Here is a 13,820-nt window from a genome sequence, read left to right on the forward strand (position 1 = left end):
GGCATTGGTTTTTGAAGCCTAGAAAGTTAAATAAATGACTTGAGAATAACTAAGTAGTAAGTGGCCAACTGAAGATTCAAGCTCAAGTCTGTATGGTTTCAAAGATTCTGTTCTTTTAACTACATTATACTCTGCTTCTAATTGCTCTTTAAAAATTGCTTAGATTATAAATACACATATAAACATATATAATAAACTTGGCATTTAAGATTGCTATATCTATAATTCATCATTAAAAAGTTATGAATCTTTGAAATGTTGATATTTATAAGTTTCATATTATCTGTATATACAGTAGTTATAAAAAATACAAAGAATGGTCTCATTTTACATTAAATATATAGCACATAATAAAATAGGTCTCAGGGATCCCAAATTTTTGTTTCCTACTGAAGATAATTGCTCCTACTATAATCAGTTTTATAGACTATTTTTAACTTGTTCCCACTATGGGGTCTTAAAAAGTATAGGTCATGCAATAATACCGAACGAAGGGTTCTAACCAGTAAGTCTTACTCTATTACATTTCTGCTTACCCAGTTTCAGGGAACATTTCAAAACAACAAAAAGCAAACAAATAAAAAAACAGTAAAAAATGACCCAAAACAACTTTAATGAACAGAATTAGATTGATTTTCATTCTTTTTTAGAGACAACTTAGTGGAAGATAAAGCAAAAAAAAAAAAGGAAGGAAGGGAGGGAGGGAACTACAGTGAACAGAAAAACTAAAATGAGGACATAGAGCTTGAATAGAAAACATATGAAAACATATAAAATATACAAGAGATAGCACTTTTTTATTCTAGAAAAATACAACCATTTGAGAGGTTTTCATATGATTATGATCCAAACCAAAAAGTCAAATTGAATCCTTGTGTAATTTTAAATTTTAATACGTTATAATAAACTAAAATCCTTTATTGGAAGAATTTATTTTTAAGATATAAACAAGTACAAATATACAAATTATTACAAAACCATTTCATGAATTTAACGCATAAATTATGCACTCCCGTAGTCTTAACACTCCATGCTGTGGACTACCAAATCTATTTGTCTAGCTTTAAGCCCTTTCTCACCAAAGCGACAGGACCATATTTCTACTACATATTTCACTTCCTCAAACTCAAACTATCCAAAAGCAAACTAAGTTTCCATCAGACCCTTCCTTCATCTATCTTCAGATGGAGGGTCCTTTGGCTTGTAATAGCCTGTGGGCCATCTCTTCATGCCACCAGTTCTAAAACAGGCTAGTACGTTCAGACTTTGTTGACTGATTTCTCCACCACTGGTCGATTCTCTTTACTCTTCTAGATACCCTTCTTAGATCCCAGGTACTAATATTTCAACCCAAAATCTGAGAAATGGCCATGCTTGCAAATAACATTCGATAAATATTTATTGAATGAAAGATGACCCTGGAGAAGACACAGGGTAATGTGGTGAAAGCATATCTGATTACATCAATTTCCAGCTTGAAACTCTCCATCACCTACAGGATGAAGTCAAAGGACCTTAGCAACGCATAGGAAAACATACTTGACCTAGTCAGATATTCCTGCCTTGCTGTTGATACCACCTGCAGTGATTCTCAAAGGTGAGAGAACCACTACCAGGCCAGTTGTCTGAGAATCGCCCAAGAGCCTGTTAAAAATACAAATCTATAAGCTCTGCCCCTGGATATTCTGTTTGGGTATCCTGGATAGGGCCAGGAATCTGTATTTTTACAAAGTACCTCAGGGGTTTAATGAGTGGCAAATTTGGGAATCACTACATTAATATCACAGGGTAGTTTCAAAGAACATCAGGCTTTGCAGCCAGAAACAACCCAAAACAAATCCCTGCCCTCACCTTTACAGACTAAGTGGGCTTGGGCAAGTTATTTACCTTCCCTAAGGGTCAAAGATCCTTTCCTCTTCTAAAATGGGAATAATACCTTACTCACAGAACACTGTAAGTATTCAATGAGAAAATGTATATAAAATACTTATAGTATGTATGTAAACACATGCTAACTATGTATGTAAATATTCGGCAGATGTTAGCTGTTAATAACTCTGTTTTAACCTCTCAAACCATCCACCTTCCCCCCACTCCCCGCCTTTGTTCATGCTCCTCTCTCAAGCTGGTACTCTCCCCTCATTTTTTTTCCTGCTGGCTTCTAAACCTTTAAGCTATTCCTGCCTCTCTTCCACTAAGCCTCCAGCCACCCACACCCCAATCTGCCTTCCCTCATTCTCCAGGCTGGACCAAGGGCTCGTCCTCTGTGCTTACTCAGCACCCTGAGCTTCCTTCTCTTTGTCCATGCAGTAGTAATAATATTCATTGAACACCTGTGATGTACCAGACACTGAAGACGCAGTAGGCACAAAACTGCTGTGCTGACATTCTAATGGAAAATAAGATATTCAAAAACTCACACGAGTAATTTTTATTGTAATCAAATCATTGCATTGCAATCAGTTATTTGTGTCTGTTTTCCCCCACTAAATATTAAGTCCTTCAAAGCTATATCAAGTTCATTTTTACATCCGTGGCATTGAACAACGTCTGACATAAAAGAGATATTAATAAATAAACTTAACTAAAGAGATGAAAGGCTTAATTAATGAAGGCAAGTCCTGGAGAAGACAAAAGTGGGTGAGTTCATGAATACAAACGAGAAAATGAGCCCTGAACAAGAGAAGGAGCAGCTCTTCTATTAAACTAACTGAAGGAAGGCAGGAAAGGGGAGTGTTGATGAAGACACATTTAAAGGTAGAGGCAACAGGGGGAGCCCCGGAACAATGTTTACCATTTAGTACAAGGTCATCTCTTGAGAATCAGGAGGCTAACGTTGGATCAGGCAGCTTTAAGCAGACTCCCCTTGTCCCCAAGCCCATAGGAGGCTGAAGCAGACCTTGGTGGATGCCTCTGCCCCCCTCCTCTGGCCCCCTCCTCCTCCGACCCCCTCTCCTCTGCTTCCCCTCCTCCTCTGCCTCCTTTTCCCACTTCCCCTTCAGCTTCCTCTCCTCTTCCCCCTCTTCTTCCTCTCCTTTTCCTTCAGTCTTTTGGGCGACCAGGATCCAAACACTCTTCCTATTTTGAGGGAATCCCTGTTGTGTACACTAGCTGAATACAATGGCATCTCACTAAATAAGGCAAAGAGGATAGATCTTCTGATAGCAAAGGAAAAGGAATGTGACCCAGGCTCAACCTGGGCCAAATGTTTTTGTGCAGGATTTTGAATTGTAAGGAGCTAATGCAAAAAGTAGGGACAGTTTTTAAATTACATATGGGGATGGCAAAAGCAGTAACAGCAAGAATTTAGTAGCAGGGTTCAAGGGCAGCGGTGCCAGCAGTGGAAAATTAACCAACCTGTCCTTGTAGTGTGACCTTAGCTGTAGCACAGGCTGCTGAACCTCCTTGGCTCTTGCTGGTTATCCAAGCTCATTCTCCAGATTCCCTGTTCACTTTGTGAGCTCCCTGCTACCTTCTAATAAATTCCTTTTCTACTTACATTAGACAGAATCTGTTTTATTTAACTGGTAAATTGGGAGGGGGAAAGGGATGGAAGGATCAAAGAAACTAGGGGTCTTGATAAGATCCAACAGCAGGTATTTTATATGTAAGGAAGCAGAGCACCACAGGAAATCTGGGAGATTGTGGTCAGTCCATAGTATAAGAGAGTAAAGATTTCAAAGTGTCTCACAGGATCTAGCCATGGGAGTAAGATGTTGAAAAAGAATGGAAATGAAGGTCACTGAAGTTGAAAAGAATGAAGAATTATGAAACTGGCGTGTTGGATGAGTGGCCTACCTAGTCACTGGAGTAAGCCAGAACGATGATGGAATTTGGAATGGACAGACAACTGATAAATGCCAAAGGCTGGTCAGCAATCAGTAAGCAGAAGGGAAATGGTGATAAAGAGAACAGGCGAGTAAAAGGAACAAATTTCAAAGGAAGAATTTTTATATAAGAATGAAAGAGCAATAATTTGGAATCAGAAGTAGGCTGATTCAACTTGGCACTCGAAGGTAAAAGGGCGTGGGAGAACTGAATAGCCGTTCCTGGAAATAGCACCAAAAGAAGCGGTATGCCAGAGAAAAAGCAGAGACTGAGTTAAGAAAAAGAGATGAGAGGTGCTCTATAAAAAGAGTATTTGTAAAGTAGTTTATTTACATTAGAATAAGTCTCGGGGACCAACGGACTCCATACAAGTAGTGAGAACAAAGTCACTGGGAGGAAGAGAAAGGACAGGTGAAAGAGGTCAGAGCTATAGGAAGTAGACAGTAAAGCAAATAAAATCAATGGCCGGAGATGTCCAGGCTACTGCTGAGCATAAGTACACTGAAGAAAAGTCATATTTAAACACAAAGGCAATAATCCTATAGAATATTTCCCCACTCTTTTACCTAAGGCCTGGACCCCTAAGTCTTTTTTCCCAAATTTATATTCAACTCTGTGTTCTCTGGTGAATTCTTGACAAGTTACTTGCTCTCTTTAAGCTTCAATTGGGGGTAGCAGCTCCTTTCAGGCCCGTAACTGCCCAATGAACAACATGTGGCAGTCTAACCCTGCGCTTAGAGCCTGCAGGCACTGATAAACGCTCACTAGCGATTAAATTCTTAAAGGCAGGAACATGGCAAACAACCTCCAGAGGGCTCCCAATGACTCCTGCTCTTGGTTTTCACACACATTTTAGCTCCTTTCGCATTATACCAGGGCTGATGGTGTGACCGATACAATATGGCAAAAGTAACGATATGCCAATTAGATAATAGTAATAATAGATGACACAGAATATTGGTACCTCAAAGTGAGACGCTGCCATAACAAATGCTTTAAAATGTGGGACAGGTTTAGATAGTAAGTGCTGGCCTCTGAGTAGGCGGTAAGGGCTTAAAAAAAAATGAGGAAAATCACATTGCAAACTGTGAAGGGGGATCCTTTTTATGAATTGCAGAAAAAAAATGCTATTATCATGGAAAGTAGAAAATATTCCTGATGAACTAAGTGGTCTAGATAAAGAAATTGCTAGGAAAACTATTAAAGGTGCACCTTGGTTCCTTCTGGCTGCATAGTATAAAAAAAAGGAGAAAGATCATCTAAATGAAAGATTGTTAAATGAAAAGGAGCCATGAATTGCTAGTTATGAAATTACCTGCCTCTCCAAATGGCACAGATGCTAAGATAAGAAATGGCTTCTGGGCAAAAATTAAATTTAGGGCTCTGGCAGGAAAACACAATTTAAACATGAAACAAAATGTGTGGCTGTAAAATCCTTTGTTAAGACCTCAGAAAGTTCAAATATGGTGTCTCAGGGAACCACTCAAACTAGCAAAAGAACCTCAGGAGTTCAAGCGTGTGCCTCAGAGATCCTTTCAATCAAACAACAGGGTCTCAGCAAAAGCCCAAAGTAGAGAATGGCATATCTCAAATAAATTTGTGTGTGTAGCTTTTGTCTAGTAGACAGTAAGATTCATAGGAGACCCATGAAGATGTTAAATGAGTATCTGCACCTCCAGCGTAGGACCGAAAGAGGGTACAGACAGTACAAAAAGAAAAAGGAAAAAAACTGGACTCCCAAAAACTCTATTGGTAGTAAACAGGTTTAGAAGACAGCTTAGCTGAAAACATGTACTCTCTCTCATAAAAAGGAAGGTGACACAGAGGGTAGAACCAAGAGCCAGAGGGCAGAACTAAAAGCCACCTAGAATCATTTTGGGACAGTAGGACCAAGTCTTAATCAAGAACCTTCCAATATTTGCCCAACTGGATTTTATGGACCAGTGACTCCTGTGTGCGTCCTGTTTTCCCCGTTTTTCAACAGAAGTGTACATGGAGGTTAATCTTTACCTTTCCCCCCATTGCATGCTGGGTGGCAAGTAATTTGTCTCTTTAGTTCCTATGTCTACAGTTTGAGAGAAAGTGTACTCAAGAAGCTGTACTTGTAACTACAGCTAAGGAAACTCATCCACATCTGGGCTTAATTTAGATATGACACTCGGGACTTCCAGCTGATGCTATAATGGAATGAGACTTCGGTGGGCCTTGGAAAAGGGTGAATGTGCTCTATATGTGGGAGGGATGTAAATCATTGAGGGCCAGAGGGAAAACTGCAGTAGCCAGCTCAAGATGGTTCCCAATGACTCCCACCTCTTGGTATTCACACCTTTGTACAGTCACCTCCAATATTATACCCGAGTAAGTTTATGTCATCAATAGACTATGGCAAAAATAACAGTATGTCACTTCTGAGATTAGGTTCTACAAGATATTGTGCTCTTGGGGATGCCAGATGCCATGTTGTAAGGACACTCAAATGGCCTATGGAGAATCTGTGTATCAAGAAACCGAGGCCTCCAGCCAACAACCAGTAAGGAACGGAGGCCTCCTGCCAACAGCCATGTGGGTGAGCCCAGATTTGTGAGAGACTCTTAAGCCAGAATCACCCAATACAGCTACATCTGGAAATAGTATGAGATAATAAGTGTTTGTTGTTTTAAGCTGTTAGGTTTGGGGGTAACTGGTTTCAAAACAATAGTTCTCTGATACAGGGGCTATGTCAAATTCATTCCTTTATTTTTGTAATCCCGAAAAAAGTACCAATTTTGTTTTCACTTTGGATATGCTCAACATTTCCATTTGATTTTTTTTAATTGTGATAAAATAGACGTAACAAAAAATTAACCATCTTAACCGTTTTTAAGTGTACAGTTCAGTGCTATTAAGTACATTCACATTGTTGCACAACCAATCTTCAGAACCCTTTTCATCTTGCAAAACCAAAACTCTATACTTATTAAATAACAACTTCCCTTTTCCCCTTCCCCTGGCAACTGCCATTCTACTTTCTGTTCCTATGAATCTGACTACTCCAGGTACCTCATATAAGTGAAATTATATAGTGCTTGTCTGTTTATGACTGGTTAAATTCACTTAGCATAATTTCTTCATGGTTCATCCTTGTGGTAGCAAATATCAGAATTTCCTTCCTTTTTATGTATAAAATGCATATATAAAATGCATAAAATGCATTTTATCTATTCATCCATTGATGGACACTTGAGTCCATCAATAACCTTTTGGTTATTATGAATAATGCTACTATGAACTTTGGGTGTACAAATATCGCTCCAAGTTCTTGATTTCAATTATTTTGGGTATAAACCCAAATGTGAAATTGCTGAATCATATACCAATTCAATATATGATTTTTTTATTTTTATTTTTGGAACTGCCATACTATTTTTCATAGCAGCTGCACCATTTTATTGATTTTATTGATTTGAGAGAGAGAAGCATTGATGTGAGAGAGAAACATTAATCAGCTACCACCTGCATGCTCCCTGATCAGGGATCGAACTGAAACCTGGGTATTTGCCCTCACCGGGAATCAAATCTGCCACCTTTTGGTGTATGGGAAGACACTCCAACCGAGCCACACCGGCCAGGGCAAGCTGCACCATTTTAGATTCCCATCAATAATATACAAGGGGTCCCATTTCTCCACATCCTCACCAACACTTCTTTTTATAGTAGCCAATCTAATGGGTGTGAAGTGGTATCACACTGTTAATTTGATTTTTTTAAATAAGGAATTTTTGTCAACTTTTTACAGATTAATCAAGATAAATTTAAGTCCAGTTTTTCTCTAAATTTTATTAATTCTGAATTAGAGGAAGTAAATTAAGTTTTTGACCAGCTGGCGTGGCTCAGCGGTTGAGCATCGACCTATGATCCAGGAAATTTCAGTCCAATTCCTGGTCCGGTTTCGGGCTCAATCCCCAGCGGGGGGCATGCTGGAGGCAGCCGATCGATGACTCTATCTCGTCACTGATGTTTCTCTCTCTCTCCCTCTCCCTTCCTCTCTCTGAAATCAATAAAAACAGGTTTTTTTAAAAAAGAAATAAAATTTAAACATCTTTAATTAATTCAAATGATCTAAATTCAACAAATACTGAGTTCCAACCATGTGCTGGGTACTCTGCAAAACACTCAGGATAACAGATGAGAAAATGGTCCCCACCCTCTGGAGCTTATACAGTCATGTATATATCCTCCAAAATTGGCCTTTCTTTTGTGTGAGTCCATGCTCATCAAGCAACTTTTGAAATATAGATTTATCCTCCCCCAAACTTTATATTACATTGCAGATATCAGCTTTCTGATCAATGTATCAACATACCCTATTTACGTTAATAAATCATTACTCAGGTTTGCACATCCCTGTCCATAAGTTTAGTTAGCCTGAGTGAATCCCCAAACCTGAGCAATTCTGATGAATTGATTACATGTAATTTCTAAACCTTCAGAGCTGAAAATCAAATGTAAGAGTGGAATACCCGTACAAAGATGATATCACCAAATGAGTCCCTAGTTTATTCTCAGACAACATACTTTTATTTCATCTTTTATTTATTTTCATACTTTATTACGCTCTTCAAATTGCATTATAGTTGACTCATAAAATTGTTAAGAATAAATGAGATATACCATATAACAGCGCTTCTCAAACTTTAATGTGCGTATGAATCACTTGCAGATCTGTTAAAATGCAGACTCAGATTCAGCAGGTGAAGGCTAATGACTGAGATTCTTCATTTCTGATAAGCTCCCAGTGATGCCCAGGCCACTATGCACAGATCAGGAGGGGATAATAACACACCAGGCACAGCATCTGGCGCACAGGCTGCTCAGCCCTTAATCATTCCCTCCCATTTGTGATGTCTTACTTCCCTTAGTGATCTCACCTTTCTTGGGAACTTTGTATCCTCGTAAGTTCCATCTGATAGGCATTATATCTGAACCAACTGAATGAATAACATCCAGCTTTTTTTAAAATCATGTTTTATTTTTCAATTACAGTTGACATATATTATATGATTAGTTTCAGGTGTACATCCCAGCAATTAGACATGACATAACTTACTAAGTGATCTTCCCAATAAATCTTGCACCCATCTGACATCCAGTTTTTTAAGTCATTACTTCTTATATGGAAAGAAATGTTTCCTCCTCCAACTTATTTTAAATAGAAAAATATTTTTGAAAACTGAAAAATCAGAAAAGCTATCAATCTATTTTTAAAAGTAAAAAAAAAAAAAATTTGTATGTGCAGCTTAATCCAGTGCATTTCCTCATGCTGACCAAATCTTGAAAATTAAATTTTAAAATCCACAACTAACTTGTTCATTTATCTAATGATTTCTCTGTTTTTGTGAGAATTTAATAAAAATTAAGTCATTTGGTTTTCTGGGAAAGTTTAAAAATAGTCTTTAAAAATATATAATTTTCTTAGGATGTATCTTAAACTTTAAAGCAGCACAATAAAATTATAAGGACATTTTAGGAAAGGTAACATCTATGAAATAATTCTGACTTTTCAGACTAACGGTACCATTTTAAGAAGTCTGTTACCAACGGCTAGATCTTTGGCACAATTTCACGTGTTTCTCCGCTGGCTTTTCTGTGGTCACCATAACAAGTGACTATTTCAGAACTAGCGTCTTCACTCGTAAATATTAGTTGGAAACCTGATACACTTGGCTCCATGCTGAGAAAAATGGTGTGCTGGCGTAGTGTTCTAAGCACTCAAGGAAGGAAACAAATGCGGAATATTATTTTCCTCTCTAAAATGTTTATCTCCACCGTTTACGGCTTTCTTGATGTAGCTTTGGCGATAAGTCGGTCCATTACCAAACATAACCAGCCTATTGTTTTTGAGCAACAGGATGGCAACCAGGGATCGGGTTTTCAATCACGCTGCTGACTGAAAACAACGTCAAGGTCTCGCAAATAAACCTGGATCATCGCTTCTCCCTCCACCGAGGAAACACGCCCACCCTCCAGCTGCGGCGACCGCGGCCCGGCAGCCCGGTCCCTCCGCGCCGGCCGTGCCCGTGCCCGCGCCCGCGCCCGCGCCGGAGAGGCCCTGCCCGTGCCCGCGCTCGTGCGCGCCCCCGCTCCGGTTCGCTCTTTCGTCTTTATTAAGATTGTGTTTTGTTTTGTGTTACGAGACAAAACACCTGATGGGTGGCGCAGCACGGGCCATCGAGCGGACACCTCGGAGGCTGCAGGGGCGGAGGGGACGACTGTGACCTCGGGGCCGTCCTCCCATGTCCCCATCCAGGAGCCAAAATGGTGGCTGCGGAAGCCCCCGCCCGCGCCGGGCGGGGTGGCGGCGCGGCCCCGGGGGACCCGCCAGCTGCCGGCGCAGACCCGTCCTCCCCCCGGCCGGCCAGGCGCCCACAGCCCGGGCAGCGGCCCGCGTGGCCCGAGAGCCCGGGCGAGGGTCTGGAGGCGGGGTCCCCGCGGCCTGAACAAGGGCGCCATCGGGGCGTCCCCGGCCCGCGCCTGGGCCGCAACCCACGCGGCAGCCGAGGCGCGGTCCCGAGGGAGGCCCGAGAAGCCCGGGAGGGAGGCGGGCCGCGCGGGCGGGGCGGGGCCTGGGCGCCGCGCGGCGGGCGGCGTCCCCTGCAGGGCGGCCCGGGCGGCCCCTTCCGCAGTCCCCCCTCCCAGCGGCGCGGGCTCCGGGCGGGGGGGTGACCGCCCCCCCCGGCGCCTCAGCGCGGCAGGGGTCGCGGCGGGCGGCGCGGGCGGCCTCCTACCTGTGCTCTCCTTATCGTCCGCCATCTTGTGCGCGGCCGGTCGCCCGGGAGACGCCCGTCGCCACCCTAGGACGCGGCGTCCTTGCCCCCTTCGGCCCCCGCGGCGACTCGGAACCCGGAGGGAGGGGAGCCCCTGGGCGCGAGGGGCTTAGGGGGCCGGAGCGGCTCCGAGCGTGCGCCCTGCCCCCTCCCCGCCGCGACCCTCTCGTTCCCGCGAGAACTGAAGCCCAGCGCCGCGGCCCGTGACCCCGGCTGCCCCTTCCCTCCGGAGCCGGCCCGAGCCGCGCTCGCCTCGCCGGGTGATTCACAAAGCGCCGCGCGCCGCCTTTCCCGGAGCCCTGGCCCCTGCGGGGACGTCGGTGCCCTCCTGTTGGGGCGACGTGGCGTTGCCCGATTTTTTATTATTTTTTTAATGCGGGTTTGGAAACGCAGCCGAGGGCTGGGTGCGGCGCTCGGCGCCCGAGGGGGTGAGCGCGACAACCGCAGCCCCGCCACCTCCCCGGCGCGGGCGCGGGCGGAGGCCTGTCGCCCCGTTTGCTCGGTGCCGGGCTCGCCGCCCGCCCGCAGGCCCGGCGACGGCGCAGCGCAGGAGAACGGAGCTAACGGGCCGGCGGGGGCCGGAGCCGCGAGGCCGCCGTCCCCGGGCCGCGCGGCAGCTGCGGGAGCGCGCGGCAGAGGCGCGGGCGCTGCGATTAGGATACGAAACGGAAGGTTCTCATCGCGGCGGGACGCGCCCGGTCGGGACCGCGTTAGGGGCCCTGAGGGCTCTTGGTGGGGAGCCTGGACCCGGCCCCCGCTTACTGTGCAAAGTTGTAGGCGCCGCTGGTCTGAAGCGTGGCGGCTGGAGCATGATGTTCAATTTTGGTCTCATTTTCAGGCTACCCCCCCTGTACAAAAATAGTTTCTTTTTAAAGTGACTTTTGAGTTAATATCTGATGATGAGGGTCAAGCGAATATGCATTTTTAAAACTAATCTTAGATGATCTTAAGCGCGTACGTGTACTGACTTAAATGATGTTAAGTAAAAACAGTTTAAAACTGTTAACTGTACATTTAAGAGGCCCTCCAAATGCAAGTTCCTGGTATTCAATGATTTTCAGTTTTTACGCTCCTTTTATTAATTCTGGTTCTACAATCACTCAGTAAACCCTAAAGCAAACTATTAACAATTCTTTATTAAAACTATGTAATTTTTTATATATAAGATACTGTGATCAGCATTGTCTTTGAATATAAATGATGGAGTCATCACAAAATGGCTCATATTAGAAGAGAGATACTTAGAGAAAGTGAATACAATTGTGTACAGTAAGTTCATAACACCCCAAAATATGAGAAAGGAATCATTAGCATTTATTTTTAAATTTCATACTCATTCTAGTGTAGTTGTTTGTTTTTAAAGAGTCCCTCTTGAAGGGCTTTGAAATAAATGTAGGAAACCTCAACTTTGGTCTCAGATTGACGGCCTACTCTGTGCCTTTTCGTGTGCTGTTTGCGGTTCCCTCTTTCTGGAATGCCTTTCCCTTCTCTCTCCCTGCCCCAACATTCACCATCCCACAGACACCACGTTGTTCCCTCCTGGACGTCAGTGACCTCCTTGAAGGTCAGGTACTATTTGAAGCTTTCCCTGTCAACAACTCTTCCTCTGTTGTCCTGTATTCATATCACACAACCTCTCACATAGATTTGCAATGACTTGGTTTTGTTAAAAAACAAAATTCAGCGAAGTAAATACGAAGATCTAATTGGCCTTATTAAGCAATTCATGAATGGAGCAGCATCTCATCTAGCAGCTAGAAGGAAACAAGAGTTGTACAAAAGGCAAGATTTTATAGCTTGAAAGAAGGTGGGACTAGCAAGTTAAAACTGGATTATTTCAGGCAATGACAGTGTCCCTTAGGGGAAGGCGGGGTCTTATCATGCAGATTATCTAATCAGGGTTGGTCAAGAAGTTCCAGACTGGCTCAATAAAATGTCACTCCTGGAAAAAGCTGCAACTGGAATTAGGTTAGTTTATTAAGTTTTAGTTTGATGACATGGCTTAGTAAAAGCAACTCCATTTTGGCCTGTTGTTTCTTTTTTTTAGCAGTTTATTTACTTGTTTCCTTCTACCAAATCTAAACTCTTGAAGACAGTGCTTTAGTTGTCCATATATCCCCAGTCCTTAGAACAATTTTTCAATTTTTGTGTCTGAAATATATTTTAAAACTTAAGACAGGAGTCATCTTCCCAATGGCTTATTGAGAAGCAAAGCTATTTATGATTTAGATGATTCCAAACCACATTAATCTCTACTTCTCTGAACTCCTGCAGCATATTTAAGACAATACTGTTTCTCTAAGTTTGAATGACTAAAAAAAAGAAAAAATTAATATGTGTAACACCCTTCCCCCATTAGGTATGAAGATAAAAGCCTAATCTTATACACCTTTTATGCACCCACAGTACCTCCCCTAATTTGGGGCACAGAAAAATAGACGTAGCAATGTCCAAACTGCCTCCCTTAGAATTTCATGAGACTCAATACATGTAACTGAGAGTTTTGAAAAGTTTAAAGGACTTGCAAGAAAATCTACTCTCTCTAAGTGAAATAAACCCCCACTTCCACATAGGAAGGAGCACATAGAGGTCAAACCCCAACTTTCCTGAGGTTCAGCTTCCACTTGGAGAGTTTGATGTCCAACGCTTCAGCTACACAGCAAGAGGCGGTCTGACTCCAGGCCTACACTTTCCACTACCGAGACCCGATGCCTGTAAGAAACGGTCTGCTCTACATGACAGAGCTCCCCGTCTTCAGTCTGTGGCCCCTTCCTGGCTTCCACCTTGCCATTCCTTAAACCTTACCGAGCAGGAGTGGCCCTCAGCACATCTAGATTCCTTGAGCTCTAGACCCAGCAAAATAAGAGGGAAGGAATGACTTCTCTGGTCTATTCAATTCCACTTTCCTAGCCAAGGATACTTCCCTTCCCTGGATAATTAACATCAAGTGTCTTTGCTTCGAGGAAGAAGCTACCTCTGCCCATAACGCAGTAGGCTCACCCTGTGATCTCGAAAGGAAAACCTTATCAGAATATAACAGAATAACGGTATTATTTCATTACAGTTATAATAATAAAAATAACTCCTCTAAGTACTTTGTATACATTCTCTCTTTAGATCCTTATGAGGCTGATACTATCCCGGTCCTAGTGCTATACTTCTTTATAAATATTAGATATGATGGTTATT

At 42.9% G+C, this 13,820-nt stretch overlaps 1 protein-coding gene across 2 annotated transcripts in view; it reads right to left on the reverse strand.

The window, feature by feature from the left end:
- Window positions 1-11,090, reverse strand: part of DRC8 (dynein regulatory complex subunit 8) — a 36,901-nt gene extending 25,811 nt beyond the window's left edge. The window contains exon 1 of one of the 2 annotated variants that reach the window (XM_081123774.1): window positions 10,593-11,090. In XM_081123774.1, coding sequence (XP_080979900.1) covers window positions 10,593-10,617 — 25 coding nt within the window. In that variant the 5' untranslated portion in view covers window positions 10,618-11,090. The remainder of the gene's footprint in view (window positions 1-10,592) is intronic. The other variant, XM_081123775.1, reaches the window with a different exon arrangement.
- Between the last annotated feature and the right edge of the window lie 2,730 nt (window positions 11,091-13,820).

This window comes from Miniopterus schreibersii, assembly GCF_964146895.1.
Source record: "Miniopterus schreibersii genome assembly, chromosome: 21".
In the NCBI taxonomy this organism is placed as follows: domain Eukaryota; kingdom Metazoa; phylum Chordata; class Mammalia; order Chiroptera; family Miniopteridae; genus Miniopterus; species Miniopterus schreibersii.